This window comes from Dryobates pubescens, chromosome 22 (genome assembly GCF_014839835.1).
Source record: "Dryobates pubescens isolate bDryPub1 chromosome 22, bDryPub1.pri, whole genome shotgun sequence".
Classification (NCBI taxonomy): domain Eukaryota; kingdom Metazoa; phylum Chordata; class Aves; order Piciformes; family Picidae; genus Dryobates; species Dryobates pubescens.
Window position 1 is genome coordinate 7,360,144 of NC_071633.1, and position 26,909 is coordinate 7,387,052.

Sequence of the window (26,909 nt, forward strand, 5' to 3'; positions counted from 1 at the left end):
AGGGGAGAACACAAACAATGCTGATGGTTGGAAAGGAGATGGAACCAACCTCTGTAAAACAAAGACATGCCACTCTCTGTAGTAATTCCCAAGTCTTTTAAAGTTATGACAGAAGTTGACTGTGACTTGTTCGTTCAAACTGGCTGGTCCAATTAGCAGCTATTTCCCCTTGCCCTCTTTGGTTTGGCCTAGATTTGAGCTGATGGCTGAGGGATAAATGGGGCTAACTAGCTCTTTTGAAGATATGCTGCAGGTCTACTTGTGACATGGAGCCTAAGTCCAGGGAATGCACAGGATCTCCTACCTCAGGATGGAGCATGAGGTCTGTCAAATTGGGAATTCCTAGGCTTTTACTGAATTTGCAGCTACTTTTAATTTCAGTGGCCCTGTTACAGAATGAACTTCTGGGTCTCAGTGGTAGGTAGTATGGTGGCAGGGAGGAAAAAGGTAAATATAATCAAGTATCATTTCTATAGCTTATGTTTTGCCAAGAACAGGTTACCTAAACAAACTTGGTACAAGCTGACTCTCTTCATTCAAAGCCACTATTATGTCTGTCTCCAAAATCCACTTGAAGACAAAGGCACATACACTTCTCTTCTCAAGGTAGTAAAAAATATTTCATGACAGAGAAGCCAAACCTTAAAAAGCATACATAGGTCTTGTCCAGTGGTCTATTAACTATTAGTTATCCCCATGTGGAGTAGCTGTATTCTTGCTGCCTTCCACTGTAATATTCAGTAGCAGCACACCACAGCAAGAGCACTACATTCTAAAATGAATTACCATAAAAAAACCCAAATGCTAAGCACTCAAAATTTGAAGAATAAACTCAACTTTGCTTTTATAGGCAACATAGTCTGAAATCTCATCCAAATGTTACTAATTACTACTCTGGGCACAGTCATACATGGACTGCTATAAACTTTGGCCCAATGATTATTTTAATGACGTGATTGCACACTATCCTTTTAAACAGACAATCTTCTGGAGTCCTGAAGTACTTCTTTGATATGCAGTACCTGTGTGCAAGTTCCATTCAGTTTACAGACTTAACAGCTTCCCAAATTTTGGGTTCACTCCTGTCAATCACTTCATTAAAGTCTCTCAAACACACTTCTGGTTGGGGTACAAGCTTGACTCTTGGAAAGATGCTATGGCTCAATTATGGCTGTCCATCTGTATGAGTATTTACATTATTTGCTAACAGCCCCATTAGCAAACAGCAGTTTTTATATACTGATACATCATTTGGAGAAAGGGTTTATTTTTTCAGTTGGATTATTAATGCCACATTCTACTAACAGGAACATCAAGCACATCAGCATCATTTGTTTTTTAGCAGTTCATAATTCAAGCTAGAACTTGGGTCATAAAAATAACCCACATGGAATCATTATTTCATCCTCCAGTGTACAAGGTAAGACAATACAGAGAAGGAAAAGAGAGCACTTGATGACACTAGGGAAGAGCTCAAAGCAAACAAAAACAGAGGTCAGATAAAACCTGGTGGTGGGGCTGAGTGGGACATGTTATCTGAGGTTTAGTAAGCAGTTGGTGGTTATGGTCAATGGCTGCAAGGCTTTTTGAAATGTCTTAAATTGTGTTCATAGAACTTGTCAAATTGGGTTTGTGGGTGCATTGCAAGATATGGAGAACACTGTTCAAACCTTTTTTAATTGTTCTGAGTGGCACCATTGTTTCTGAAAGCTGGTGCCTAACTCTACCACACATACTCCCTTGTTTCTCAGATTAAACTTTCTATGGAGAGGAAATGGTGTTAATTGTCTTCTTTTTGGTAAATGAGTAAAATAATAATGCAGATCACATGAAAAAGTAATTTACTGTGAAATAAAACTGGAATTGTTAAAAACTGGAGGAGAAGGTATCATAGAGGTTTGTAGAATAAAATTCCAAGTAAAGAATTTTAGTTACCTAAAAATGTGGCAGAGTGGCAGAGATTTGACTGTACTGCTAAGGCTTCTTCACAGACACGGATTAAAAAGCAGCAAGGCCAGGCTCCGTGTCTCATGGATGCAAGTCCTAGAAAGAGAACCTTTCCCTCCATTTTCTTCCCTGAACTATGGGCCTACACTTCTCAAATTACCACAGCGAAATATGGAGCTGCCCTTTTCTACCCTTTTGCAGAGGGAAGAAGCAAATTAACGATGAATGTCTATCTCTGCAGTGTGTGTGTGGGGTGTATGTTTGTGGAGTTAGTAGGTTTCAAGTTGCTTGCAAAATAATTCAATTTTCAGAGATAGTGGCTGCTCAAAGAGTGCAAAACAAGTCCCCCTCAATCAAAAACAACCAACCAACCCACAAAACAACCCAAACCCACCATTGTCCAATTATCCTTTTGGAAGTGGCTGGTGTGTTCAAGCATTCCTTGGGATTTGCTTTGGCCACACAGTTAAGGAGGTGAGTTTTAATACCTAACAGCCAGGCATGAAAACTGTATCAATTTGAGCATTTTTAGGTAGCAGAAGTACATCTACCTTAAAACAAATGCGTCCTCTTATCAGTCCGTAAGGAACAGGCCCATAGCACCTGGAATCTGTAGAATTCCTAAGATTATCACCTTCTAACCAGACATGTCCTTTAGGCACCTGTGATTAAGCAAAATTGAAATGCAAAAAGAAAAGAGGATAGAATGGCATTAAGCATAGTTTGCCTTATGATATACTTTTCTCATTTCATGATTGTATAATGAACTAATTTTTTTCTTGAATCTAGTAAGACACAGTGCCAAGTTTGGAGGGATGAGGAGGAGTGCTCCAAAGTATCTGTTCTATCATGTGCTCGAAAAGCAATGGTTTGCAACAAAAAATCCAAAATGGAGATGTAAGAGGTTAGACCAATGTGACAGGGTCATTAATTTAATAGACTTCAAAAGAGGTCATTAGGATGTTGACTGAAAATCTGCCCTCCTGTCGCAGTAACAGCATGAACAGGGCAGCCACACACTCATCAACATCCTGGGGCCAGCACCAAGGCTAGACCTGTTAGTAGATTCCTGATGAACTAACTGGTAATTGATTGTGACATCAATTACGAATAATCTCATCATTTTATCGGAGTAGGCTTGTCAAAGTTCTAATTAAGATCACGGTTCATTCTATGTGCAGGCAGAATCCACAACACATTATATTGCAATAATGATGATCACAAAACAGCAAATCCCTTTTTATAATTTGAAAATTAATGATGGTGACCTTATACTATATGACAAAGACCTTTCATTGCTTATATATATTATGCATCCACTATATTACATACCATAGATGCACGGTACTCACTGGCTCAATGGCAAAACGAGAAACAGCAGTGTAGCTGTGTTAGTTACCTAGAGCATAAAGCTTTCATAGCATGAAAAAGTTGCAACTCTAAGTCATAAACTAAGCTTTCTGTTTGGAAGATACAGTACTATTTTGGTTATTTTTTTTTTTCTAAATTCATTTCAGATATAAAGAACTTTTTAGAAGTTGCCAAATAAAACACTTAATGCTCTTCTAAGCTGTTTTAAGTTTCCAAAATCCTAAACTAGGCTGAAAACAAGTAGCAACATATTCTCCATCTAGGTAATATTTAACATAACAGACATTTTTTCCGACACCAAGCATGTACTTGAAACAAGAAAGCTGCTGAGGGATTTCATAGGATGTTGGGTAGTGATAGGTGTAAGGAAAATGGAGCTAGAGGAGGGTAGATTAGACATTAGGAAGGAGTTCTTCAGCATAAAGGTGGTGAGACACTGGACCAGGCTGCTCAGAGGTGGTGGAAACCCCATCCCTGGAGGTTTTTAAGGCCAGGCTGGATGTGGTTCTGGACAACTTGATCTAGTGGAAAGCGTCCCTGCCCATGGGAGGGGGGTTGGAACTAGATATTCCTTGAAGTCCCTTCCAAACCTGACAATTCTGTGAAACTACAACCACCATTCAGGAAGGAAAAAAAAAAGATGATACAGAAGCAAAACTTCCCAATTTCAAATGAAACTCAGAAGTTTGAGCAGTATAAACACCACTGATGTTTTAAAGCCAAGTGGACTCATAAATACAACAGTCTGCATATACAGTGTTCAACTATAACAGACTGAACAAAATAAAATACCACCCTAGCAGTACAGTCTGGATGTACATCACTAAGAATAAACCAGGTGACCCTGATAAACATTTCAGTTGAAGTGTAATTGCTGGTACTTAGAGATATCTGGCTAGGTAACCAGTAAGTACAGGGGAACTTGTCTTTAAAGAATCCTTCTAGGCTTTTGCCTGCCCCTTACCAGAGCAGGCCCTGAGGATCCCATGCCACCCAACAGTCCCTTTGTTGAGCTGTGGCAAACATGTAAGCTACAGATTAAGAACCAATAGTTTGTCTCTGACAGTGGTAAATACAGGTACTTGTCACAGAAAGCATCTCTGAGCCTGTCCATCTTCTCCCAGCCACCCCCTGCATATCTGTGGTATCCTGGACAGGTGCCTTACATGTGCCAGAGGGCACACATCCCTGCATCAGCACTGGAGAATACATGCAGCTGCAGACCAGCTGTATGTTAAAAATCTTTTGAATCCTGCTGGTACTGTTTTCTTCCACAGTCTCCTGTGTAACAGAGTGCCACTTCATTTAGTTTAAACTGATCTGCTAGTTCTGTTGAATTCTTTACTTCTTGTTCTCCAAGTCCTTCAGTGCAGGAATTCCATATTCAGCTTGTCTGCCATCTGTGGGCAGGTGTGTGCAGCAGCTTTCCTGGGAAGGCCAGCTGGCTTTAGCCAGATGAATTTTGCCCTCCTCCTACGCAAGCATCTTTGTAAACAAAATAAGCAACCACAAGTGAATTTGTTTTAAATAATTAAAAAAAAAAATATCTATCCAGAGTCAAATGTCCTCTATAGAATACACATCTCATTGCAAGTGGACATATGTTCTTGATAGGTCTCTATTAGAGAGTATGCTGACATTCTATTCCTGTCTTCCTCAACATTTCTGTAGTGTACTGCCTCTTGGGAATGTCCAGCAGCAATTATTAGGTAAGTTGGATGTTTGTCTTCACTTACTTGCAGTGTACCCTGCTAAAGCATTCACCGTGCCAACGCCTTCCATGACTCTTTCAGGTGTGTATTACAATGCAAAGCAGAGTTCTGACTTTTCTGGTGCAAACTCTCCTGTCCAGCATCTACCAGAATTACACATCATGCAGCAAACTACTGTCAGTTAGAAAGATGATCCCAGCAAATACACCTTCTACTCTGCTGGTTCCTACGATTTCCTACTGTCATCAGATCACAGGCAGAAGATGAAGCTCAGTTGTTACTATATGAAATAAGGATCCACTTGTAGGATATCCAAACACTTCCAGACTTTCCAATCTTTCTTTCATGCTCCAAAAGTAGAAAAAATAAAGTGCTATATCACTTACTACTTCTAATACAACTAACAGTTACTTGCCAAAACAAGATGTTCCTGGTTTGCATTAAAGCATATTTGCAATAAAGTGCATACCTGTATCCTGAAATGCACCACTTATGGTAACTTTTATAGTTCTCCACAGAAGGTATGACACGACAGTACCTCTAAATTGCTTGTTCAGAGTACTGTCACATGTGTGATTCACCTAGAGATAATCATAGAATCAATAAAGTTGGAAAAAGACCTCAAAGATCACCAAGTCCAACCTGTCACCCAAGACCATGGTATCAAGTGCCACATCCAATCCCCTCTTGAACACCTCCAGGGATGGTGACTCCACCACCTCCCTGGTGGGCAGCCCATTCCAATGACAAATGACTCTCTCAGTGAAGAACTTTCTCCTCACCTCAAGCCTAAACTTTCCCTGGCACAGCTTGAGACTGTGTCCTCTTGTTCAGGTGCAGATTGCCTGGGAGAAGAGACCAACCCCCTCCTGGCTGCAACCTCCCTTCAGGTAGTTGTAGACAGCAATAAGGTCTCCCCTGAGCCTCCTCTTCTCCAGGCTAAACAATCCCAGCTCCCTTAGCCTTTCCTCATAGGGCCTGTGCTTGAGGCCTCTCCCCAGCCTCGTTGCCCTTCTCTGGACACATTCAAGAGTCTCAATGTCCTTCTTAAACTGAGGGGCCCAGAACTGGACACAGTACTCAAGGTGTGGCCTAACTAGTGCTGAGTACAGTGGAATACCTTTGTGTGGTGCCTGTCCATCATCTAGGCACTTCACTACAACCTAGAATTAAGCCAAGCAATAAAAACCACGTGAAAATGCAAAACCAAATAGCAGTGACAGGCTGTAATCATTAATTTAAAAAAAAAAAAAAAGTTTTTTACATCCCTTGGGAATAAAGGCTAAAGCCAGAATAACTCAAGGGTTTATGCACCAAGCTATTTCTAGACCACATCACTGATTTCGGTGGGATTACTCACACCGAAGAAAGCTGACTTCGAGTATCAACCTCTGCAGCATTGGGACCCAATGTGAAGGGCTTCAAAGCTACACAAGCACAGTAGCTGGCAACATTTTTAATCAAAGTGGGGGAAAAAAGACCAAGCAAGTATTGAAAGCTTGTATTTGCAAACCAATAGGCTGCTACTGCCAAAAACCCCAAGGCAATGGGAAAACCACTTGGCTTGATAATTCACAGTGCTGAATTTTGGTATCAATAGGCCATGGAACTCCTGGACAAAATGAACTAAGTAAGTACAACTGAAATGACAGCATTACCACACACAGGAAGACTGAATACCAAAAATACTGACAAGAGCATTTCCCCTGGGCTAGGCAGCACTTCAGCTCTCCCTCACACGTAGGCCAGAATAAAGATGTTGAGGTCTCACCACTGAACTGTCACATAACTAGTGGGTTACGTACAAACCCAGCAATTCCACTGCAGTGCAGGTTCATGCAGGAACATGCTGCCTCTGATTGTCTGCAGGCTGCTCTCTGCCTCAGCAGCCCTTGTGCCTCTGATTATCTGGGGATTTATTTCCAAAGCATGCCAGTTCCCAGGCAGAACCAGTTAGCTGAGGTGTATAGCTTATATGCATGAGAATACAGGACACTGATCAGACACATGACTCTTCCCCCTTCTCCCTTCCTAGGCTCTGAGGGCTCTAGTACAGACAGAGATAGACCAGAAGAGCAAGATTATCACTTGGAACAACCCAGCTTGTAGAAGTAGCTAATTCTGTTTCAGCTCTGACAAATAAGCATCTTTCACCACAACACAGTGGTTAAATGTGCAGGGCTGTCGCCATTTATGTAATGGTATAGTTAAAATGGCAACACTGAAGTATATGTCAAGTATTTGATGCACACTTAGTAGCATAAAGCATTCTTTATGTAATGGTGAAGGGATCAACAAAGAATTATATTCTATTGGTCTTTTTACATGACACCAAACGTTGAGTAACCTCCCTAACTTCAAGAGATGAGCTGCCCGTGCTGTGTAAACAAGCACACTAGAAAATTAATATACTGCAAATAAGATTAACAGATTAAATTACCTGCTTCTGAAATGCCCCCAAACCCAAGTCAATGAAAAGAAGCTTTGGTGATTTGGATTAGTGGCTTTGTTTTGATGGGGGCTTTTCTTTGGCTTGTGATTTTGGGGGGCTTGGGAAGGGGAGGTACTAAAGATGGAGAAACAGGCATTTTCAGTAAGTGGAGAGTTATGAATCTCTTGCAGTCTCTCCCTTTGGAATTCCAAGCAGTCTGTTTGTCAAAGAACATCAGCATGTCCAATCAGCTGGGAGTAGGTGAAGTCTGAACTTTTGTAAGGTCACAGGTATTCACATCACCTCCAGCAATATCAAAGTTTCAAACTTAAGGAGAACCTTAAATCATTCTCATCTTTTCAGTTCAGAGGCTTCCTTCTTGAGCTATGATAAGAACTAATCTCAGTGCTGGACAAAAGAATAAAGTCTGCAAGTTCTCATCTAACCCTTCTAAGGTCTATTTAAGTGCCTGCTACTTTGGTACAAGCAACAAATGTAATTGCTTCATGGCCTGCGGGTGTTCATTTAACAAAAGAAGCTTTTGTGAATAAACCACAGGTGTTAACTTTCTTGATTAAAGTGAAATATGATGAAAAAAATCTACACTATCAAATGACAAATTTACTAAATACTGATTAAATTGCCTTATTTAAGTAAATTGCATCCAGTTAGGATAAAATATACACCACAGAAATGCAGGAATTTGTTTTATCGCTCTACACTTAAAGCCTCACATCACTGGTCCTTAATCCTTTAGTTATTAATTCAGAACCAAGAGTAATGCTTAACAGATACTGCTTTTTAATGATCCAGTTGCTCTGGGCACCATCTCAGTAGGCTTATCAGAAATGTGGTTCATATTAAGGTTTCCATCTGTAGAAACCCCAGCAACATTAATTAGTTCAATATTTTCAACATTTGCATAAGCTTTTCAATTTCTCTTTTCGTGCTGGAAGAAAAACCACTACAAAATGGCAGCAACCACACTGGAACCTTAGCAGTACAGCAGATCTTGAATCAACATCTTCTAAGGATCACTGAAAAGGCTGAATGACCTGGAGTTTAATACTTCTTAAAAGAGTATTAGAAAACAAATTCACCTTAAATTCATAGGAACTTCCAAGCAGCTTAGCATTTTCCTTTTATTTGTTGAAGTTTAAGCTGCATCAAAAGAAGCATGGCCAGGAAATGGAGAGAGGTGATGCTGCCCTTCTGCTCTACTTCGGTGAGACCTCACCTGGAGTACTGCATCTAGCTCTAGAGCAGAGCCCTCAACACAGGAAGGACATGGACCTGATGGTGCAGGTCCAGAAGAGGGCCACGAAGGTATCAGAGATCTGGAATACCTCTCCTTCAAGGACAGGCTAAGCGAGCTGGGGGCGTTCAGCCTGGAGAAGAGAAGGCTCCAGGAAGAACTCAGAGTGGCCTTCCAGTTCCTTAAGGGGGCCTACCAGAAGGCTGCAGAGGGACTGTTTCCAAAGGCCTGCAGTGATAGAAGAGGGGAAATGGTTTGAAATTAGAGAAGAGTAGGTTTAGGTTGGATGTTATGAACGAGTTCTGCACCATGAGGGTGGTTTAACACTGGAATACATTGCCTGTTGAGGCTCCATCTTCAAGGTTGGGCTTGACAAGGCTCTGAGCAACTTGATTTAGTGGAAGATGTCCCTGCTGACTGCAGTGGGGTTGGACTAGATGACCTTTGGAGTTCCAACCCAAACCTTTCTCTGAATCTATGATTCTCTAGGAAGACTTATCTGCCTTTAAGTTTGAAAATTAATTATTAACCAGTATCAAAATCAAAACCACCTTTAATAGCAGCAATGCCAATTCACATACTAGATGCAAACTAAGGTGTATTAGGATCTTTTTCTCTATCATGCAAACATACCACTTGAGCCTTATTCTTTAATAAATACTTGGGGAAGCTGTTACAATACTGTGAGAGCATTCACTAAGCTTTTTAATTTGCCACAGGTTTGATATTTTCATATTTTATAGATGTTCATTGGCTCCTCCTAGCTTCATTTAGGAACTCCTGAAAAGACATTCAGAGTATTTCTGTGATGCAATAGTCCTATAAATCAAGAAGCCTAACAGCAGTAAGAAGATCAATATTTTGCAAGAAAATATTGATTACAATCTAAGAGAGATTACTTAGCAGTTTGCATGGACTTTTCTCACAGCAATCATTAAGGATTTGATCCTTCTCCAGAAAACAGGTGATATAACAGAGTCACCCTAACATGTAGGTTTGAGAACAAATGCATCTATGGAGTCAAACCCCATCTGGAACTCACAGGTTAAAATACAAAACCCATTGCCATCACTGGTATGCCCTGGATAAAGGCATACCTGTACACAGTGATCTAGCTAATAAGCCTGGAAACAACAGTGGCCATTAAATACTCTGAACAGGGTTAAGGACTCTTCAAAGTATTGTCTGGCAGCTCCATCAGGAGTGAACTGAACCTCAGCTAGTACATACAGAGGAGAAAAAAAAAATTACATAGATACTTCATTCAGATGTGAAGCTGATACAGACAGACTAGAACTTGTATTCAAAGTCTTCAGTGAGTCCTTCACTAATTGTTTTCATCACCCTGAACAGCTTCCTGGAAGTTGTTGTTGAGCTTGGAGCAGAGGAAAAACAACAACAGAATCATAAAATCTTGACACTTCAAACTGATGTGGCCAGTAGAACCAAGACCGTATTCCAAAGTGAAAAAGCATCTAGTGCTGTAATTTCAGAAATGAGTGATCTCGAAATAACTTCCCCTCAAATCAACAAGATTTTGTTATGGTTTTCCTTCAGGAATTAATTGCCTGAACAGAAGAACCAGGGCAACATGTCAGAGCCAGGCAGTACTCTCCCTAAAGCCAGAGCAGCTGGCCTGCACCTCATGCCCAGCTGATAAGGTGAAGCCACCTCCTCTTGGTTCAGACTGAAGGTGAGATGAGCTGTTTAAGCAAAAGATGCAAGAAACTTTGGTGGAAACTAATTCAGGAGCTGCATTTGAGCTGAGCCCCTCAATTCTGTCCTGTGCTTAGCTGTGGTGCACACACGCCCACGTCCACCCACTCACCTCCCTGACCCCTTAGGCATGAGGATAAGCTGTGGTGAACAGTACCAGTGCTGTTGTGTCAACTCATGCTACTGGTATGTTCTTGAAATATCAAAACCAAAACTAGATAAAGGCAAAGGCAAAAAGAACAGTCCACTTGAGGAGAAGAAACTGGAAATATTGAGAAGGGGATTAACAAAAGTCTTTGTGTTTCTTTCCCCATGAATAACTTTGTTTTGACAAATCCGGATTTTGATGTAAAATTACCTTTCAAAAAGTTAAGGTCAGCTCCAGTCTGAACTCTCAGTACTACGATATAAAGGGGTCTGCAAACTGAACAAATACACCAAATCAGTTCTGCTTTCCTGCCAGACATTTAGTATAGCTGCTGCTTAAAATTATGGCATAGCTTTTTCTCTCAAGCTTCTAAAACACTGGACCTAAGGAGGAGAAAAAAGAGTAAGATATTTCCTTTCTCCCGACTGAAAACTATCAAATCTTAGATTACTGAAATACTAAACCATGAGTATAAGCCAGTTAAGATACTAAGGACAAAGGGAAAAGAACCAGTGTTTGGAGAACTTTATTTTGAATTGCTGCTTAGGATATTTTAAAGTGACTATCCTATGGTATTGAACACTATGAAATATCAAACCACCTTTCAGTGTCTTACATTGTGCATCCAAAACCTGTAGTACTGTCTAGTGATTAATAACAAAAACCAGGTTGGAAGAGACCTTCAAGATCATCGCGTCCAACCCATCAACCAATCCAACCCACCTAAACAACTAAACCATGACACCAAGCACCCCATCAAGTCTCCTCCTGAACACCCCCAATGATGGTGACTCCACCACCTCCCCAGTTAAGACAGTGTGTTGTTTAGCATTGTGTTACTCTTAGTACTCACACAATATTGCTACTGCCGTTGACAAGGCCTGTGTAAGTGTTAATAACGCTGCACACGACCACTTCTCTGGTCCACAAACACAGGAAAATGCATTATCTCTGGAATCATGTTAGCTCTGGAGTTAACCACAGGATGAAGAGATGCCATCTCCGCAATGAACCTCCTTTTAGCACAAGGTAAACATACTTCCTCCACATCAGCTAGCCTCACAGCATTAGTGGTGCGTTGCGATTGATTACCAGCAGAGTGTTGCTGAGATATGGATTCGTATCTCAGCTTTTTATCGCTGTGACTTGCAAAAGGCAGTTCCTTATTTACAGACTCTAGCTGTATTAAGTGACATTATTAGGTACTACTTTTGTTTAAGTGACACAAAGGCTTTAGCATATTGGTGGTTTATGACACACACAAGCTGTTTGAATCTGACAATTTACCCCTCACTTTTTCAATTTGTAAATAGGAGCTGCAATGCAAGAACATATGGTACTAAAGAAATTAAAGCTAAAGTAAATGGCATTAAAACAAACTCAAATAAAACAATAGGCTACTCAAGCTGAATTATAAAACTGGATTCTGTATTAAGACTTTTAAAACCAGGAAACCAAAACCTAAATATGAACATTAACCCTTTGGGTTTGTTTTTTTTTAAAGATCATTTCAGGGGTTTACTGTGATTATGTAAATTCCTCATTACTTTTCATTACTTAGATCTTGCAGTTAATGAATTAGCAAAACCATTTTAATAGTGGAATAATTGTAAATATTTTTAATTGAAACTGGGTCTGAACATCACATTACTAAAAATTAGTTGATTACCTTTCTGATTTTTAGGTTCATACCACATTGCTTCTAAAATCCTAACAATGTTAGAATACATAGAATAGAATACATAGAATAAACCAGGTTGGAAGAGACCTTCAAGATCATCGCGTCCAACCCATCAACCAATCCAACTCCGCCCAAGCAACTAACCCACAGCACCAAGTACCCCGTCAAGTCTTCTCCTAAAAACCTCCAGTGATGGTGACTCCACCACACACTTAAATATCTATAAACACCATCACTGAGCACAAAACCAAATCAGAACCCAGGCTTCAGAATAAGAATCATGTGTGACAGTGAATCTAAGCACAAAAATCCCTTGCTTAAAAATATGCCACCAACCTGTGCAGACTAAACACAATTCCTACTAACATGACTCTAAGTATTTCCTTTTTGGGTGGCAAAAGAAGCAGCTGCTCAGATGTGGTTTCACTCTCAGCTGGGTTAAACATGTTTTACTGCCATTATTCTGACATCTCCAGTAACTGGCTAAGTCAGAATACCTAAATCATCAGCTAGCAAACACCATCTTTTTTTTCCCCCCCAGGTTATTTTAGGTTTCTTCCTTGGCCAAACAGTAACACAATTAGATTTCTGGAAACACTAAGTGCTCTGTCCTCCCCTTCAGAGTTTAACAGACAGTGAGGTCCTTCGTTCTGTCCAGGAGTAACAGAAGTCTAACAGAAGCTCCAGTGGCACTGGCTCTTGGTCAGAAGGGCAGATTAGAGGCAGGTGCCTGAAGCATATTGCCTCAGTGCCAAAGTGGAATAAACCAAATTCAAGCCCTCAAAACAGGGTATTAATTATTACCTTTCTGGTCCTAAAATCCAGACACCAAAATGTGGACAAAGATTTCTGCCTTGAATTTAGCAAGTGCAGCATCCACTTCATACAAATGAATCACCAGTCCCTGAAGGCACACTGTTGAAGCTGAATGTCTCTGCGGTAACCAACCTCCTAAAGGATTTAACCATCACAAACTGTAGCTGGCTGTAAGGAGTATTCCATCAAATTCTCTACCTTCCCATCACAGGACTTTAGCTACGGGCCAGGTGCTAATTCTTCTTACTCAACTTGAGAAGATGAAGTGTCTATGAAAAGACAGTATCTATCTACATCTCTCTCTTTTTTTTTTTTTTTGGTAAGACTCAGAACACTTGTGCAAAATCTGATGTCTCCACAAGGTACTGAACAGAAGTAAGTACAGGCTGGGGTCAGAGTGGCTGAAGAACGGCCAGGCAGAAAGGGACCTGGGGGTACTGGTTGATAGTAGGCTGAACATGAGCATGCACAAGTGGCCAAAAAGGCCAATGGCATCCTGGCCTGCATCAGGAACGGTGTGGCCAGCAGGAGCAGGGAGATCATTCTGCCCCTATACTCAGCACTGTTTGGGCCACACCTTGAGTACTGTGTCCAGCCTTCAGTTTAGGAAGGATGTTGAGTTGCTGGAACATGTCCAGAGAAGGGCAAGAAAGCTGCTGAGGGGTTTGGAGCACAAGCCCTATGAGGAGAGGCTAAGGGAGCTAGGGCTGCTTAGCCTGGAGAAGAGGAGGCTCAGGGGAGACCACCTTGCTGTCTACAACTACCTGAAGGGAGATTGTAGCCAGGTGGGGGGGTGGTCTCTTCTCCCAGGCAACCAGCACCAGAACAAGAGGACACAGTCTCAAGCTGCTCCAGGGGAGGTTTAGGTTGGAGGTTAGGAAGAAGTTCTTCATAGAAAGAGTGATTGGCCATTGGAATGGGCTGCCCAGGGAGGTGGTGGAATCACCATCACTGGAGGTGTTTAGGAAGAGACTGGATGGGGTGCTTGGTGCCATGGTTTAGGTGATTAGATGATGTTGGATGATAGGCTGGACTCGATCTCAAAGGTCTCTTCCAACCTGGTTAATTCTATTCTATTCTAATGGTCAGGCTTGGTTATGGGGAAAATCAAGCTACCTTTTACTGTGATCATGATTTCCAATGATTTTTCTAATGATAGCATAAAAAGAAGTTGCTGAAAACATTCTATCACAATTGTTTCCAAACTTCTGTTTAAGTCTATCCATGTAAGGACAAATGAGAATCAAGAATATTTCTTCCTTGTCATTTCATCTCATTACCTGTCCAAAGGACAACTTCACTCAGAGAATTAAAATATTGTTACACTGAAATGTAGATACACTAAAGTAGAATTTTGAAAGTAAAATCCTCAAAGCTATTGCAGTGATAAACTTTTCACTTCTTGGTGTTTAAAATACAGAAAGAGTTTTGACTTAAGACCAAGCCCTGGAGTCTTCTATCTGTACTTCACCTTATGCAGAGAATTTCAGAGGATTCTTCCAGGGAAGAAAACCTAAGCAATGGGCAGAGCAAAAATATCTTGACTATACTTCATAGGGAAACAAAAGACACTGGGAAAGAGACAGCTTGCCATAAACAGTTTACAAATTACATTTTACTGTACATACACAAGAAGAAAGTATAATTTATGAACACAGTACTTTATGATGATACTCAAATATTGCAATCCCCTGCAGACTACCAGGCCTACTTCAGTAACCATTCATTTACAAAGCAAGAAACTAATACTTACATAGCTGTGACTCTTAAGAAAATCTGAAGGGTTGCTTGTGCAGACTTTATCCCCTTCCAAGCCAATTACTCTTTTACAGATATTTGATTTGGGGTCATTTGGGCTTTTCACAATTACAATATCTCCTCTGAGAGGGAAAAACAGAAACAAAAGAACACTAAGTACAAGCTATTTGGCTAAACAGATGTGCATCAATGCATATCCCCCCAAAATATTCATGTATATTAAAGATACTTTCTTGTTTCCTGAAAATTCTTGTCCACAATTTTGGTTTCCTCAATTACTTGGGGTAATTCTACACATAGTATTCAAAGTACATTTGGAGATATTCTTTGTTATTTAAATCATTTATGAAATATTTAAGATGACCTTTTAACTGACAATGCTGTGATGAATTTAACTTCATCCTGTTGCTGCATAAATATGGAACACAACAGGCTCCCCATTTCTAAATGTTACTGAGCAAACGTAATTCTTCAAATGGAAGTTCAAAAGTCTGAATTTGATAGGATCTTATATTACTTTTGCATCCTGATTATACACATCAGATTGTACAGTGAAACAGACCACAATGAGTGAGGGCTATGAGCCTACTGTGCTCTACAACAGAGTAATAAAATAACATTTGATGAATGGTACTTAGACCATGTGGTCATTTTCCTAACAACCTATCTGAGCACAGCAATCCCCACAGCTTGGTTTTCAAGTAAGACAAAACTCCCTCAAAAAGTAACATTCTCCCAACAGAAATGTTTAGGAGGGAGGAAAAAAGAAAGGGGGGGGGGGAGGAGGGGAATTTTTTCCGTTCTTGGACAAAGCTGTAACAGGACATAGACACTATGTATAAGTGACAAAATTCTAAACTAATTCTGACACATTGTTCAATGGGCTAGTGTCCTGATTAACTTCCATCAGACATGAAGAGGGGAGATTTATGAAAAAGCACAATTCAGAGGCAGAAGAATATATGAAAAGTAAAAGGCCAGCTAGAATGTAGTTAATGACACACTTGGGCAAATGGAATGTAAAACCTAGTCTCAACAAAGGAGCATACTTTCGAATGCAATAAAAGTGGCGGCTAAGGTTCTCCGAAAAGACAATATCAGAATTTTGAATGGTTGGTTCCATTGAAGGTCCAGAACACTGCAAATTAAAAATAAATGAGAAAAAAAAAAATTACTATTTCCAGTTCATTTTATCTAAGTGCATTAACAGACAAATTACTCGCTAATAACTTAGGAAAAGGTTTAATGTAAAGAACAACTGAAAGTGAGCTCCTCCAAGGCACACGTGACATTACAGCCTCCAGAGCACCTCTAACTGTCACCATTCTCTATTTGCTCAGGATTGGTCCTAAACTATGCTGGGTGCTACAAGCCCCTGCAGATTCACTTCAGCAGGAAGTGAACCTTCAGGAAATCGTCAGGAAATTACTAGGAGCAGCACTTTGGCTCTGGGGCCTTACCCCCTTCTTCAGCCTTTGTAAAAGAGTCATCACAGAGTGGCATAAGCAGCTCACTGGCAAACTTCACCAAGTCCAGCAGCAGTGTCTGCTGGGTTTAGAATCTGGGAAAAAGGGGGCATAAAACATCCAGAAGTCCCACAGCTGGAAACAGGAGCATTTCCCACAGCATTATTAGTGACTTCAGGCTTTCTGGAAGAATGCACTCTCTCCAAAATGCTCAACAGGAGTTTCCCATTTGCTTCAGTGCTGTCTCAAGCAACAAATTAGCAAAAATTATGAATGCCTCAAGTAGAAATAACTTTCATAAAGGCTGGCCCCACTTCCAAAAAATGGGGCACCTACTAAACACACAGGGGGAAAAGCTCTAAAGAAAATGGAGAAGTCTGAAGTATTGGCATTATCACATATAACAATTTCAGTATTACAGCTTTATTTTCTTTTAAATGTCACAAAAATGAAAAGTTACCACAACAATTCCTCCAAGGTACTCAAAGGCACAATGTGCTATGCAGCCATACTGCACAGTGTACCCGAGAAAGCGAAAGGTTTTTCCTAGGACATCGCGAAGCATGGCACAGTGTTATGTCCTTCAGCTGGTTCTGGTCTACAGTAAAACAGAACAACATCATTTATTTGGTAACAAACAGCCTCACATCTACAAAAGTATCTTGTCTATCTAACAACTAAAGGGTAGTTTGGTGTGGGGTTTTTTGTTGTTTTTTTTTTTTTTTTTTAAAATCAGAGAATAAAATCAATACATAATCAGATGTATCTGAGGTGACAAATATAGTTTAACCTCAAATGCCATCAAGAAGTCCATGTCTAAAAGCAATGGACCCATCCCAGTACCTTAGTAGCGAGATTCAGTTGGGTAGGAGCTGAAATTAAGCAAAACTTTGCCAGACTAGAGAAAATAATGGGGGGAAATGGTGTCAATGCTCTCTGCTGACTCAGCTGGGCTTCTTTTACTCAACACAGCAGACAGGCTTTCCTGCCACATGTCTAAATGTCTGCAATAGTTACAAGGACATCACCCCCTCCACTAGGTTTAGCTGAAGAGATTCCTGAGTGGACAACATACTTTAAATGAGGTAAAGTTATTTATTAACTAACAGTTGATAGAGTTGTATTTCACTGTGGTTTTCTTTAAGAACTAGCTAGTATTTAAAACTGAACACTCAAGCGCAGAACAGAGAAGCAACAATCTGAAATGATCTGAAATTACATTGACAGAAACTTCACCAGGACTTTAAAAGTGACCTGAGCAGCAATCAGATGATAAAAAGCTTGAAAATGAGACAAAATTAAGGATAACAGAGTCTTGAATGGCCCATGTAAGGCTATACTAGAAAAAGAACAGATTGTTGATGGGAATTCTGGAGGTTCTGCAGCTTTCCTTTCGCTGGGCTTCCATTACCAAAACACCTGCGGATCTGAATAAGGCATTAGATAGCTCTGTTCTCAGGCAGAGCTAGGCATTAGATAGCTCTGTTCTCCCTTCCCCAGATAGTTAAGTCAAATTTATGATTAGATGCAATTCCTGCAACAGACACCCTACAGAAACTGGAACAGCTTCACTATAAGCAAATTTATTCTGGAGAGCCAGGGAAGTGGTGTGCTCTTCTCAGCCCACTATGCTATGAAAAGCATGGACTTACTTGCTCTCAGGGTGTCATAGAGGTCGAGCTGAATCTGGTGATGTTCAGTCCATGCTGCTGTCATTGCAGCTTCAAAATGAAAGCGCTGGCTGAAGCAAAGTATCACAGGGCTTGGAGTTCAGATTGTAATGTGAGAGGCTGTTCCAGTTCCAGGGTGTTGGGCTTTTCCAAAGGGCAGGCTTCTGCATGCATGGGTGGGGGAACTGTTTTACTGCTGGCTTCTGCATTTTGCTGCAATTTTCTGCACACAGGCTGAGGTAATTGTGCACTGTATCATTTCCTGTAAAACTCTTTATCACTACCCAGAGGGCATTTTTTTGTTATATTTCCCTCCCATCTGCGTAGTGAGAGAGGACGACTTGTGAGAGCAGGCTGCACTAACCCAGGACATAGGGCCAGAAACACCGAGACCCCAAAATCTGTTACAAGTGATAAAAGAAAGTGTGAGAGAGTGACAGCTCAATGGAGTTGCACAGCTAGCATGAAATATCTTTTGAGAGAAGTCCATCATCAATACTTCTAAAAGCACCTGCTAGAAAAGGACCTGCACATTGCTTCTCAGCTGAGGCAGACAGAAAAACACTCCAGCCTGTATTTCATATCTATGCTTTAGATACTGACAGTATAGAATTCAGGCATTACAGGTGAAAAGGAATTACATAAACACTGTTACACTGTCCAGAGTAAGTAGCTGTTGTTAATTGTGCCAAATCGAATCGTAACAACATACTCATTAAGAGAAAATGCAAACCTCTCATTCCAACTTTTATGAGGAAATGTTTTTGGTGGTGTTTGTTTTTATTAAACTACAAACAACTGCATTATGTCTCTGAAAATAAGTTTGAAACTCATTGTAACCAATTTCCAGTTTGTCTGAATGACACATACTTCCCAATAACAACACTGAGCTTTCATCCCTGTTTCTTGAGTAGTAACTCAGAAGTAGGAGGGATAGGTTTGCAGATTATCCATGGCAACACAAGCTTCAGAGTGCACTTTACCTACAACTAGAGCTCTTCAAGCATAAAACTAACCACAATGACAGAACATGAGTGAAGAGGTCTCACGGTTGTCCTAAAACTCTTAACCCCTGAGATATGGATTTCACCAGTGCCAGTTTATAACTGTAGGATTTTTTTTTTTTTAATGCTCAAACTTATCAGATGTTCATGATAATAAAAAAAATCTTAGCTCTTACATAAGGCTTTTTATTACTACTCAGGAAAGTTAATTGTCAATTAAGGTATATATACCTAGATTATACATAGGTTGAATTTAAGAGGATTAGAAGGTTTGGTTTTAACATTAAGGTTCATTTTTAGACACTATGATCCTGAAAGCTTCCATGTAATTTTGGGCAACAACTTAATAGAAGTGTATAGCTGAAGTAAGAGTAAACCCAGTCAAAAATAAACAACTCTAGTTTATTTTAAAACTCTACAGATTATTTATCTTACAATTGCTCCAGCTTAAGCATCAGTAAAATGTAATTGTTTCCTCAGAACTATTTATCAGTGCATTTTAAAAACATTGCCTTATCGTTGGCTCATAAGGTAAACAGCTAAATTATTTTTCTCACATCACACAATTTTAATACAAAGTGCTGCCAGCAGGCAACTCTACCAGACACAGCATAAGACCATTAAGCCAAATAAAACAAATTAAGTCACAGCTCCCTTGAAAACTTAGTGGATGTTGTATACAAATCCTTACTGCAGAATTAATGGCACAAAACCTGTTGTAATTACATCCAGGTACTACCTACTATCATGTAGTAGGTAGCTGAAAGTTTTATACTTAAATAGATACTGGTTTAATACCAAACAGATTAATTAGAAAAAGGTTACATATCCATATTTATCATGTAGAATACAATTTGCTGCTTTCACAAGAAGTGCAGTTTCTCCCCTGCTGCAAATAAAATTTAAAATGTAATTATTATTATCTTCTATTCCCTTTTCCTTACCTCGTGTATGCCTTCATCATTTGATTTTTTTTTTGTTTGTTTGTTTATAAAATTAATCACTGCTAGCAGGGTGGAAATCACTTTGAGCCTCATGAATGACATCCAAGAGATGGGAAAGGATTAGTTCTCAGTTGCTGCCAGTTATAGCGCCAGGTGGCTTTTTCTGCAGCGAAGGTGTTACCGATAATCCCATTACATTGGTACTAAATCTTGCAGACATCAAAATTATCACCAAGGTTCCTTTTCATCCCATCCTTTCCAAATGACTGGAAGTCGCTTCACCTGAAAGAAGTCAAATCCACATGCAGCTGCTGTTTTAGCAGCCAGCAGACTCCCTGAGAATGCCAATCGTGATCCAATTTCGCTGTGCTGGTGGCCCCCTATTCCCTGTCCAATAATACATCTGTTAAAAAATCCTACAGCTACAAATCAAGTTTAATCCTACCAGGGACCTCATGTTGGTCTTGTCTTCCAAAAAGGCAGCAGGTTTTGCCGTCTATCTCTGCTAGTGTCTGGGGAATACTCTTTAAATCCCAGCCCCACTTAGAAGAATAAGCTAAGGATCACAAAACATGACCTCAAAAACCCTGATATGACTATATTCTGACCCAGAGGCATTCATTCTAGGTGAAGATTAGAACTTTGCATAATAAGATTACACAGCAAGTGAATGATATCAAGGGACTATCCATATGCAGCCGCCTGGCTTTCTATAGACAGCCTGTGCTCTGCAATATGCAGTGCAGGCGAAACAGAGCTTGGTCTTTCTAGCTGAAATAAAATAGATTCACATAAATTAGTTGGCCATTTCCAGATTCTTAAATCCCCTATTAAATCTTTTATTGACAGCTCCAGTGAGGATAGCACAAATGATATTCTCTTTGTATTCTTTGCTTCTGTAACAATCACACTCTGAGGGAAATGTGCATAGGTTGTCCAGAAATTAGTATCTTGTTTGCTGTAATCTTGGATTACACTATGTACATAATAAAATTAGGAAATCAGTGAGCAGATTTATTTCCAGATAACCAATGGCACTGTGTAAGACTGTTTAACATATGGTGCCAAAATTTTAAATACACAAAAAACCAATGAAAGCGTGGCTAAACAAATTATTTGACTTAGTGTTATATAGATTTTTCACTATAATAAACAAAATATCCAGTTACTTTTGCTTTATGTAATGTTGAATTCTGAATTTTCACTGCTTCTATTGATAGTTTATTGGTTTTTCCTTAGCTAACAAACTCCTCCCATAGCATTTTCCACGTGTAACCAGACAGCTTTCTTCACATCAAGTAATCCCATAACTTTCCCAAAAATTTACTAAGATTACTATGCCTTAAGACAAAAAAAAACCCAAACCACACAACACAACCAAACCACTGACTAGGCTGTTTAAATACTTGTATTTATTACCTATATTCTTTCAAAATGTCTAAATGAAATTAATGTCACATGTGCTAGAAGAATGAAGGGTGTATATTATATTTGTTGTGAAAGGTTCTTTCCGTATCAGATCCACAATCTCATAAACATTAGATGTTTTAAATAGTCTTAACTATAAGCTGAGGATCCCAAAATATCAAAAGCAAAACAAGGAAAAAATTTTCAAAAGGTATTTCTGTGCAGGGGGTCAGACAGAACATCATTTGTATTTTTAGCTGTTGGTTTTCTCTAAAAGAAACATTGGATCCTGCCCAGCAAACCTGAAAATGTTTGGCAATATTCTGGAAGAAGATTTTTTTCCACATTAACTCTACAAGGCACTGACAGCTTGTCTCCAACAAGTGCTCCTTCATCTAGTGTTCTGAAGCTGACAAGGAGCTCAATCCTGTAAACAAATTCACATAATGCAATCCTCTGGTGTTAAACAACTAGAGACTACCTACAGAAGCATGAACAATTTTTCAAAACACATTAAGTAGCTTTCACTGATTCTATGTACCTTTGGGAAGTAACTCCTAACAATCCCACCACCCCATATAAAACGTTGTATTTATGGTCAGATGCATTCCAGGACTTCTATCTTCCTCTGCAGCTCTATGCACTTGTCTTTGCTGAACAGTGAAATCCAAATGCTGAGCAAAAGCATGGTTGTAGGTGGCAAGTGTGAGCCTCTGAGGGATGCTGAAATATTCACTTGAGAGTTTCCTGTAACCATGTCAAAGTCAGGACAGACGCCAAAGGTCTGACAGACAGCACAGTCATTCTCCTGGCAACTGAGAAAAATACACTGTGCCTGTGACAAGGGTCAAGTAACTACATTCTAAGATATGTGCATTGATCTTAAATTTAAGGTTTTTTAAAAACACAAAACCAAACCCCATACTTTTTTGGGGACAGAATTAAAATTTGTTTTGAATATTAACATAACAAAGAATTACAAGTCCAATTTTCACACTACTCTCAAAATTATGATCCTACTGAAACTAAAGTTGTTCATGGCTCACGTCCCCTGCACTCCTCAGCACTGATGCACCTTCTAGAAATATACTGGCATTTGGGGAAATATTACTCCAAGCAGTGAATAGAAGAGGGACAAATAATTTCCCCATGCACTAATGAGTAAATAATTTTAAAATATTTGTCATTACAAAGAGGAATCTTTACTGGTATAAAAACAAAAGCACCACAACCCCCCAGAAACCTTCTACATCAAACAAAGCAACCTATTTTATGTACACCATCAGCAATGTTGTTTACAAAGGAACACAAGTGTCTTGATCTTACCCCCAATGTTAGTCTCAGATTAGTGTGCCATCACTGATGAATACTCCATAGTGGTTTATGAACACAGAGATTACACAGCATGAGATCTTGACACACACAGTAAATCAAACCTCTTCCTAAACATTTGAAAAAGTACAAAACAAAAAAAGACCAGTTCTAATACTGTCAGAAAATATAACAAAAGTAACTTTCTGTATGCTCATCACTACCTCCCAGTTATGAGCATCACTTTCTAATGCAATACCTTATGCATATTCTGAATTCAAAAAATGTGTTAATAAAAAAAGAGACAGGAAAGATACAGACAAAAGTGAACTCAGTATTTACATTTTCAAGTTAGCTGAATGGAAGAAAAATACAAATTAAGTGCTTGCCACTGCTATTACTCTACAAACATTTTGATGGCTTTTCCAATTTGTTTCTTAGTTGCAAAGTTCTAAACACACACATGGATGCAACTACACAATTTGTGAATTTCTGCAGTAAAAATAAACTGTAATCTATTCTTTTTTCTCATTGGTCACTAAAATTTTACTGGTTATTTCTGAGTTGGTTCATGTATAAAACACAAGTTCTGTAAGTTCTTCTTCACTTAAAGATACAAGTATTAAAAAAAGTTCCAAACATCAATAGATGAGTGCAATGATATTCAGTCTAAGTTAATCCCCAGACATCCAAATCCATGAATAAAAATTCATCAGTTTTAAATACACTGAGCCTATTAAGCAAGAACAAAAGCATATGCACAAAAGAGCTTTTAATATATTTCAAAGCCCACAAGAGCTGTGGTCTCATTAAAATTATAAATTACACAAACATGGAATAAAGATTCAAACTGCAGTGCAGCTAAGCAGATTACAGAAAACCCCGCGTTCCATATGATAACACACCATGGCCCTCCCAGATGGGGGCTTGGAACAAAAAGGCCATCACTGCAGCTAGGGAAAACCTCCTTGTGATCTCTGGTTTCTGTTCAGCAGATGACAGCCAAATAATATGTTGATTATTCTGTTTGTGCTGCTAAGCTTGTAAGATGGAATAAAAGTGATATGATCTATTGTGAACTCAATGCTAATATGTTGCTCCACTCATAAATAATATACTGAATTTATTCTGAAACTATCTTTTAATCTGAGTTCCAGGTTTTAAATGCATGAACTAAAATAAAAAGCCAGTATAAACTATTATTTAATTTGGTGGCTTAAAGTAAGAGATACACCTGACATGGTAAGTAAGAAAACCAACTATTTAGTGAATTAAGTAGACGTCCCTTTCTCAAATTTAGCAAATGGTAACATGCTGAGGTGCAGAGTACCTCCAAGATGCTGAGCACACTCCATCACCACAAACTGCAATATTGCTGATACCAGATTACCAAAAAGGGCCTATATGGCTTATTTTACCACAGACAGACACCCTGAACTCAAATAAGCATGAAAGTATTGTAAACCAGAAAAGTAATACAGAAGTCATCGTTGTGTGACTTCACTAATAGTGTCCTTGACTGAATTGCCTTCTTAAAAACTGGAAAGTTTTTTAATAAGTGATCAGATTTTATTTCACCGAAGTTTACTAACTTCGCTTGTTCCAGAAGCACACAACTTGGCTTGCCCTTTCTTTCATAATACACTGTCTGTTTAGAAGACAAAACAATGACTAGTCATACAGCTCCTTTCACAATTATTGTGTACATGCTGAGAAGATAGATGATCTTCCTATAATTTAATGTTTGGGGATTTTAATGTTAAAGATTCTGTTTTTAAAAAAGAGCACTGCAGCTTGACAGTAACACAAGAACATCAAGATCAAACACTGCTTCACTCCTCTTGAACCAATGGAAGCATCATTGATAAAGATGAATGTTGGAAATGTGCAGCTTCAAGAGAATGCAATCGTTTTCTCAGAAATATAAAAATGTATTTAAAATGTTCAGGTATCTTTCTTCCTTTGTCAGGGATGCAGAGTCAGTTCTGACTCACAGAAACAATGAAAATATGGAAACTGGAGAGCTATTAGAATCAAGTGTGTGCAAGTCTTAAGACTAAAAATTCAGATGAATTGCTTCCTCCACGAGTCCCCCATTGCAATGCTCAACCCCTGCTTCTTTGCATTAATATCCCTTAAAAAAAAAAGAGAATTCTTCTTTGCATGATAAACAGGAGGAATATAATCTCTCTGAAATATACCACTAATCTCTAATGCTTATTAAAACTATACTATCGACTTATAACTCAGTTTTGCTATTACTGTCATGAAAGTTTCAGTAATGCTACACAGTGTATTTTTATAACCTGAAGTTACAGAAACATGAAATAACTTTTTAATGATTTATTGTCTTCAGCACCCATCACTATGTCATGTTTCCTAATTTACTTGCTTCTATTTTAAAAGAGTTGTTTAAATTTCATACAGGTTTCATTTTTTTTCACTGTTGTTCAGTATACCCACAGGGATGTAGTCAGATAACATCCAGAGGCTTTCTTACAAAAATAATAAATGATGTTATATAAAACATGACAACTGCTATGTCTTAAACCCTCCCACTGATTGGGTGAGTAGTCTTTAAGCTTCTTCATACTGAAAAAAACCCACCACCAGGCCTTTTGGTGTCAGAATTTCCAGGATTAAACATTCTTTCCAGTTGTTGGCTCATGGCCTGAAGATCCTGCACTTTCAAACTTATCCCATTCTAGCGAGTTCAAAGATCAGGAAAATGAAGCCATCTTCTTTGCAGCCATAATCCATGACCCATGCTGCTAGATACTTAAGAACATCTCAAAAGCAAACTACCTTGTTTCAGCTCCCAGCAGGAGCTCAGCAGGGCACTGGATCACATGACTGCAAGCCCTACCTAGTCAGGTGACTCACTAGCTAATCTTATTTGGTGACTATAAAACTTTAATCAGTACAGTCTAATACCATCACATTCCAGAACTGATGAGGGAAGCAGCTTGGCGATCTAACTGCAAAGGCTAAGAAGATTATGAATGAGAACTGCCACTAGGATGCAGCTCCCTAGTTCTCTTTCCCATACGTAAGCCCAATGAAACAGTATTACTGATGAGGGAGACAGAGGGTTTTGAAACACAATGCACTGATATTTTATTCCAAAATGGATAGCATTTTGCTCATTGCCAAAAAAAAGATTCAGTGTGCACTCTTGTCCTATAAGGCACAATTAAAGTGTACAAAAAACATCCATTTGAAATTAAACAAAATACATCAATACTATTGTCTCATTGAGAAACACCACTCACACAACACAGCTTACATTAAGTGAAGGTCCTAAGAGTTTACATCTGCAACCCATGGCATCAGTGACAGCCACAACAGATGTTTCCTCTTATCAAGGACAAAATAGCTAAAGCACACTTTAAGGAGCACTGCTATTTTGGGGATAGTACAATTTTCATCAAATCCATAAGCTGCAGCTTTTGAAGACCTCATGGTCAGCTACTCTTCTCCCAGGCAAGCAGTACCAGAACAAGAGGACACAGTCTCAGGCTGCGCCAGGGGAGATTCAGGCTGGATGTTAGAAAAAAGTTCTATACAGAAAGAGTGATTGCACATTGGAATGGGCTGCCTGGGGAGGTGGTGGAGTCGCCATCACTGGAGGTTTTTAGGAGAAGACTTGACGGGGTACTTGGTGCTGTGGGTTAGTTGCTTGGGCGGTGTTGGATTGGTTGATGGGTTGGACGCGATGATCTTGAAGGTCTCTTCCAACCTGGTGTATTCTATGTATTCTATGTATTCTATGTATTCTATGTATTCTATGTATTCTATGTATTCTATGTATTCTATGTATTCTATGTATTCTATGTATTCTATGTATTCTATGTATTCTATGTATTCTATGTATTCTATGTATTCTATGTATTCTATGTATTCTATGTACCTGAAAGGAGGTTGTGGAGAGGTGGTGCTGGTCTCTTCTCACAGGTAATTAGTGATAGAACAAGAGGGAACAGCCTCAAGCTGCAGTAGGGCAGGGTTAGACTGGACAGTAGGAACAATTTGTTCCCAGCAAGAGTGGTCAGACATTGGCACAGGCTGCCCAGGGTGGTGATGGAGCCATCAGCCCTGGAGGTGTTTAAAGGTGGTTTGGATGTGGTGCCTGAGGATACATTTTAGAGGTGAAGCTTGTACAGTAGGGTCAGTGATTGGGCTTGGGAGATCCTAAGGGTCTCTTCCAACCTGAATGTTTCTGTGAAGATAAGTGACAAACATACTTGAAGATCAAATTCTAAGCAAAACTTT

The 26,909-nt window shown here is 39.4% G+C and overlaps 1 protein-coding gene across 1 annotated transcript in view; it reads right to left on the minus strand.

Moving 5' to 3' along the window:
* Window positions 1-26,909, minus strand: part of IMMP1L (inner mitochondrial membrane peptidase subunit 1) — a 31,537-nt gene that overhangs the window by 2,505 nt on the left and 2,123 nt on the right. Inside the window, exons 2-5 of the mRNA XM_054171644.1 lie at window positions 16,762-16,899; window positions 15,885-15,973; window positions 14,831-14,957; window positions 2,499-2,609 (exon numbers count right to left, since the gene is read on the minus strand). Of these exons, the coding sequence (XP_054027619.1) occupies window positions 2,499-2,609; window positions 14,831-14,957; window positions 15,885-15,973; window positions 16,762-16,866 (432 nt within the window). The 5' untranslated portion in view covers window positions 16,867-16,899. The remainder of the gene's footprint in view (window positions 1-2,498; window positions 2,610-14,830; window positions 14,958-15,884; window positions 15,974-16,761; window positions 16,900-26,909) is intronic.